Raw genomic sequence first — 7,003 nt, forward strand, 5'->3', positions numbered from 1 at the left:
AGGACGGCTATTCCTTCTCGCCGGGGCCATTGTAAGAAGAAGAGGACGACTCCGCAGTGCCGCACTTCGTCGTCATCGCTGGTGGTTGAGGCGCGAGTCTCGTGCTGGAGCTGCTTCCTTCGGTTTGTTCTGCCGTCCTGCTACGACCTGACCACAGCCTGCGTTGGTCGCCGTGACCCATTAATAAATCCACTGTTCAGCACAAACGTTAGTTCTCAGCAAGTGAAATTATGCCACAGTAAGTGCGCCATAATTATACTGTATATCGTGAGCTAATGAGTGTGCAACATAATACGCGCATTTGAGAAAAGTTGCAGAGTTCGGTTTGGGTCTCTTAAAAAAATATCGCATCTTCCAGCTGCTTAATTACTTGCGTTACGTCATCATTACACATGCGCTACATGTCGAAGTGTAATGCACCGATTAGGTACAAACAACTGACATCCGGGCGAAAAGAAGACCCATTGTGGCAATGAAAATAATCCGGTGCATCTTTTTCTTACCGGCAACTCTAGAACATAAATGTTCGTCCAAAATACCACCCATTTATTCTTTACAGCCTAGGTCTGGATTTTCAATGTTGGTACATTACATGCAATAATTTTACGAATAATACTAGAACAGCTCGCACGCGAAATCCTTCCCGCGACTTGTAGTCGTTCCAGTTATACTACATCGCATTCTCTAGTTGTATATATAGCTATTGACCCCTTATTTCTACTGTATTACCTATTCGCTGAAATTAGTTACCGTACACGGTTTACTCCTTACACAACCTCAAAAATTGTGCGAATAAAGTGCGCAAAGGCTTTGCGCACACCACTAAATACCTGGAAAGATAACAATGTTCATTAAGATTTAAGGTAAAGATATGGTCTGCCAGTGCTCGCGTCGCGTCGCAAGAGACATTTTAAAGTCCTTGCTAAGGCACCAAACAACACTGACGAATGCCGGAGCATCAGACAGATCAGAAATGAGAATTACAAAATACAAAATGCATCTTTGTAGCCGCCGCGGTGGCTCAGTGGCTATGGTGCTCGGCTGCTGACCCAAAGGACGCGGGTTCGATCCCGGCCGCGGCGGCTGGAATTTCTTTGGAGGAGAAATTATAGAGGCCCGTGTACTGTGCGATGTCAGTGCACGTTAAAGAACCCCAGGTGGTCGAAATTTCCGGAGCCCTCCACTACGGCGTCTCTCATAGCCTTAGTCGCTTTGGGACGTTAAACCCCATAAACCAAACCAAACCAGCATCTTTGTAGGATACCATGCCAGCATAGCATGGCGAGTGCTGCTAGCCACCAAGTTGCATTCCAATCGCTCCCAGGACACTGTAGCATTTTCAGAAATGAAAGACAGGTTAAGCGACCAGAAAAGGGCTTCAGTGCAAGAATCACCGAAATGCCTTCATTACGAAGGCTGGCGCATCTACAATGGCAAAGACGTTCGCCTCTGTTCGAAGAGATCGCATACGATGCTCCTAAATTCAAGTGTCTGACCACCTGATATCAACGCTTCCACGCCATATGCATCGTGCTTTCGAAACTAACGACGATCAGCTGAGTTCGAACGCTGCCTTTTAAGACAGTTGTCAGACAGTTGTCGGACACTGCTTCGAACAAATTCTTACTTCGCATAGTGGCCACTCTAGCTTAACTTAAACTCTGATGTGCATTCTTCCGGAGTGCCGGCATAACAAACGCCAGAGCACGTAACCGCTCTAAAATGAAAGCGCTTAACCAACGCCATTCTAAACTAAGTGTCTATTAGGACCTTCAGAGCAGCTCCACGCAGCGAACTTTTAGTGCGAAAGCACTGCTCCAGACGTACCAACACCGAGCAAGAATCTTGTCATGTTGTCTCGCGCTATCGAGGTATGTAACAACCGCTATGAGCAATAAAAAAAAAAGAAAAATAAGACTACAATATCAAAACAAAAAGAAAAGTAATAAAAACAGACAAGAAAAAACGAAAAAAGAAATAAAAACCGCGTATGCAAGCAGGGCGAGCAAATAGCAAGGCCCACATGCCCGTGAAGCAGGGGCAGGGCCACGGCCCACCAAAATTGGCCATATGGGGCCCCCGACCACATGAGACATGTGGGAAGCTCAGGAATGGCAGGTACGGCTACGAGCCATCCGGGCGGGAATAAAGACGATAAGCGGGTGAAAGGAAAGAACAAACGCGAATCGCAGGGCGAATAAGCAACGCACAAGACCGAGGCGAAGATAACAAAGACGGGAAATCGTGAGGGGAAAAAAGTGCGGATATCCGGGGAGCTTCGCTGCTATGTACGCGGTGAGAGGACAGGCGAGCAGGTAATGGAGAACGTCCCCCCCCCCCCCCCCCCCCCCCAGATGCACCGCACGGACATGAAGGCGAAGGAAGGAGTGCAACGCTATGGAAGTACGAGGAAAAATGGCCTAGCCATTGAGGAGATGGACAAAAGATCGGGGTGGAGGGAAAGAGAGCGGGAGACGGTGAATGGAGGGGACAAAAACAGGCTACTGGGTGTCAGAATGTTCTGCGGTCCATGTGGATGAGCAAAGCCTGAGGAAGGTTGTGCGCATGCGGGTGGGCACAGACAAGAACGACAGCCACGACGGCCGCAGGAGGCCTAGCGTCGACGCCACTAGGGCGGCTCAGTCTGCTAGCTCTTTAACCCAGACACCACAATGGGCAGGGATTTGGTACAGGAAGAGAGGATGGTGAACCGAAATGGCGGCAAGGGTGCGCTTGATGTTTCGGACGCTTAAGTCGTTCGTGGAAAGAGTGAAAAGCGTGAAGGAGAGAATGGCAATCACAAGAGACATACAAGGGTAAAGGAGAGGGGGCGCGCCGGGCGTAAAAGCAAGCCTTGTGAAATGCAACAGCCTCTGCGCAGAAGGCACTAGAGGCCGTCTCAAGAAGAAACCGGCCTAGGTTCCGCAGCGCGCCAGGAGACGAGAATGCGACATAGGCAGCACCCGTAGAGTGGGACGTAGAACCGTCCGTGAGTATATGAAGGCCGGGAATGGAAGTGTGAGAGGAAAAGGGAGACAGGAGAAGACGGCTGATGGAAAACGAGGATACCAGAGAGGGATGGTCGCGCCAGAGGTCAAAGCTGGGAAAGATATCAGAAGGTAAATAAGTGTCACCTCCAAAGGTGACCGGATCTATACTATTTAAAAGGTTATACTCCGTTCAGAGGCGGTCCATTTCCAAAGGAAGAGGGGGTACCTGGAAGGGTACCTGAAGCGCAGCCATGCGCGTTGTGCGGAATGTTTCCGTGATATCGAGAAGAGGGACGCGCTGCACAGAAACAACCTTCTCCCTAAGGCGGGAACTGACGCTGCGAGACCACCAAGCGGGCGCGGAGAAAGTAAGAGCGGTTTGTATGACCTCGAAATAAAGCCAACGTATAGAAGAGGGAGGTAATGAACGGTGAAATGATAGAAATGAGACAAGACGAGAAGTGAGGATCCCTGCCTTGCCGCGGAGGAAGTTAGCATGGTGTAGAAATGTGAGGTGGCAGTCGAACACAATGCCTACAGTTCGGAGTTCCTGTTTGAAACTTAGGGGGAAGCAGGCGGCAAGTGCCGCCTGAAACGCGATGCGATAGACGGGGCGCAGCGACAGGTCTGAGCAACGCTGGAAGCCCGGCGCAACGCACGAACGCGGCGCCGCTCGACGGCGGGTTCAGGAGACCACCATGGCTTAGGGGTCGGAGCACTCACAACCGTGCGCTTGTGGTAAGCCGGTCGGGGATCCGGTTGACCACGGTCTCTAGTGCGTCGAAGGAACTCAGATCTGTGTCAGCAACCCGGGGAAACCGTGCGTCCCTTGCGAGGCACTCAAGTAGGTGTGCACGGGAGCCCGGGAGCTTTATTCTACTTTTTATCACCCAGCCATATGTTTGCAGATAATCATGAAACCACAATTTATTTTTTAACTTGCTTCGTTTTTAGCCCCACTATCGCCATCAGCCCTTCTGCACTCGCGAAGTCCTTCTACACTCGCGATTACAACCTTGTTTACCAGCTAATATTTTGACGAAATACCCCTTGGCATCACGAATGTCGCCGTGGCTTCACACGAGTCGTCAGAGTGCGTTATACACTTACACAAGCGCTTATACACATACACTTGATTGATTACCACGTTTTCCTGGATCTGACTGCAGCGAACATTCACCGCTACGAAGAAATAAATATTTCTCTCCAGACAAGGGTACGTGCGCCAAAAGTAGCGGACCATAAGAAACGGCGCCACTGAGGCGATTCACACAAAGTGCTGCGCAGCTCTAAAGAAACCATGCAATTTGTCACTGACAGGGCCGGCACCGTCACCCCACTTTTCCGCAGGCTGGGAGAGCTTTGCATTACAAAATAGCATTCGTGGTGGCAACTGAATGGGCTGTGCGCTGCTTAAGTGCAGATATCTGTACTGGTAAGATAACAAAATGAAACACGAAGGGAAGCAAACACGATGGTATTTCTCATTATAGTTTACAAAGAATCCTTCCGTGTTGAGTTTTCCCGTGAATTGAGGTGCTTTAGCAACATGTCAGAAAAAATGGACCATTTTCTGGCTTCTAAGGAAGTAATATGGTACAAGAACGAAGAAGCAAAACATAGCAAGGAGGAAGCGTGACGTCATATGGCTATCCTTCGCAAGCCGATCCCTCCTGACGCAGATTCCTTTCCTACTCTTTAGGAGGACTCCGAAGTCGCCACCACATAACAATCGAAACTTGACCCTGGCCCACAAAACCCACCATGGGGCGTTGCGCAATGCTAATTTTGGGCTTTTCTTTCTTTTTTTTAACGCGACACCTTTTTTTAACGTGACGTCAACTGAGAGAAAAAGGGAAGGAAGAGGTGCCGTAGAGGAGGGCTCCAGAATAAGTTAGACCACCTGGGGATCTTTAACGTTCATTGACACTGCTTAGCACACGGGCGCCTTTTGCGTTTCGCCTGCATCGAAACGCGGCCGCCGCGGTAAGGTTGGAACCCGGGTACTACGGCTCGGTAGCCGAGCGCCCTAACTACTGTCCTATCGCGGCGGGTAGGGTTTGTGCGCATACCACTCTTTTGCGTTTGAATTTTTCAATAATCCGATGTTGAAGCGTTATTGAAGAATACTTGCAGCAGACGATTACGGGTTTGCATCATGCGTGGCTGAACCAGGTAAGTAGCGCAGTAAAACTAACTACAAGACAAAAGTTGCAGGAATACCAAAGCTCTGTGCGCAGTTTCACTGTAAACGAGCGAGCAGTTGAAGCGGGAAAGATTTTAAATTTTTTCGCGATAAAGCACAGTACTATGCAAACGCAGACAGGCCAGATAAATGCGCATATGTCCGTGATGTACTAGAGAATGATAACGCACTCAACGAAACGACCAGTGGTAATGACAAAAAATGAGAAATCATTGACATTGAAAACAATTTATTGCAGCAAACTTGATTCCTAGGTTATTTCAAAAAGAGTTGAGAGGAAATATAAACTTAGGAAATATCACCGCCAGCACCAAGCGCCATCTGCGAGCGCCGATCACAGCGGCGCCAGCCGTCAGTGATCTCGCGTCGCGTTTCCCGACCAACTGCAGGATGAATTGCACTTGCGGGCGCGGTTCTGGAAGATGCGGTGATACCAGCAGAGAGGCGAGCTTTCAGGACGGCACGAGCGGTTTCCGTTCGGGGAGCAGGACGTACGGCTATGGCGTGGGTAGGGTCCGCGCTGTCTATGAGAAGACATCCGAAGGGCGTCGACAGAAGCGGCAAGCTGATCGATCCGAGCTTCTAGCTGGGACATAGGAGAGGTCAGTGGTGTTGCAGAGATGGCAGCGCCCGAGCCACTGGGAGAGTCCGAAGGAGACATCTCATCATGCACCCTATCGGCAAGCTCGGCGAGGCGGTCGAGATTCACGTCCCCCGCAGCAGCCAAGACGAGGCGGATGGACTGCGGTAAGCGCTGCAGGAACAACTCCCTCAAGAGCGCACCGTTCGAGTCGACATTGCTCTCACCCAGAAGCTGCCGCATGCTAATGAGCAGCTGGGAGGGCCGCCGGTCACCAAGCTCTTCCCTGGTGAGCAGCTGCTGGAGGCGCGCGCGCTCGGACGCCGTTGTGCGTTCAAGAATGCGCTTCTTAAGTCGCTGATACGGGGTATCGCCCAAAGGTCCGGCGACGACGTCCGCCACTTCGTGAGCCACGTCAGGAGAGAGGTTGGAAATCAAGTGGTAGAAGCGAGAAGTCTCCGAGGTGACGTGGTGGAGATTAAAGATGGCTTCCACTTGCGCAAACCACACCGGCGAGCTCTTGCGCCAGAAGGGTGGCAGGCGGAGCTGGATGGCTGTGACGTCACATGACACCGAGGTAGAGTCATAAGGCAGGTTGCCTGAGGGAGGCAGGTTGCTGGGGTCGGTCATCTTAGGCCGAAGTCACCACTGTCGGGAATCGCAGGGTCGCAGCTTACAGCCGCGAAAAGAAGAGCAGCTAAGCAGGCTTCAGGGGCGGATCTGCCTATGCAGTTCTTGCGTTCACAGCAAGCGCTTCGCCTCTTTTAATCTCTTCCTCACTGCACGAAGGCGCCATCTGTGAGCGCCGATTTGTGCGGCTTCGCGTGTTGTCGTGTGTGGCTGCTGCAGGATGTTTGCCTCTTATCGCGCCGGTTCTATTCTTTCCTTTTTCCCACGATTCTGTACGTCGTTTATTTAATGTTTGTCTTGCCCAATGCTACTCAGAGCTTGTGAGGTTGTCAGGAATAAATAAAAGTGAAGCAATAAACAAGTTATAATAAGGTTTTGCCCATCTTTCAGCAAAGAAGGAACAGTTCAAATTAGCATTTATCGGCAGATTAGAACGTTCTGATTCAAATGACACCTCATATCTTGGTAATGGAGTTTTGAAAAGCTCGAAAATATACAAAATGAAATTCATTTGCACTCAGCACCGTAGCTTTCCCCAAGAAAACGTATATGTCAAGGTAATTGTGTGTGGAGCTCTGAGGCGAATATACACAACCT

At 50.3% G+C, this 7,003-nt stretch overlaps 1 protein-coding gene across 1 annotated transcript; it reads right to left on the minus strand.

Moving 5' to 3' along the window:
* Nucleotides 1–5,548: 5,548 nt before the first annotated feature.
* LOC149348682 (uncharacterized) lies at nt 5,549–6,406 on the minus strand. Its single transcript, XM_089541825.1, has one exon. The coding sequence runs from the start codon at nt 6,404–6,406 to the stop codon at nt 5,549–5,551; it is 858 nt and encodes a 285-aa protein (XP_089397951.1).
* Between the last annotated feature and the right edge of the window lie 597 nt (nt 6,407–7,003).

Source organism: Amblyomma mixtum, chromosome 4 (assembly GCF_055824585.1).
Source record: "Amblyomma mixtum isolate Tamu chromosome 4, ASM5582458v1, whole genome shotgun sequence".
Lineage (NCBI taxonomy): Eukaryota > Metazoa > Arthropoda > Arachnida > Ixodida > Ixodidae > Amblyomma > Amblyomma mixtum.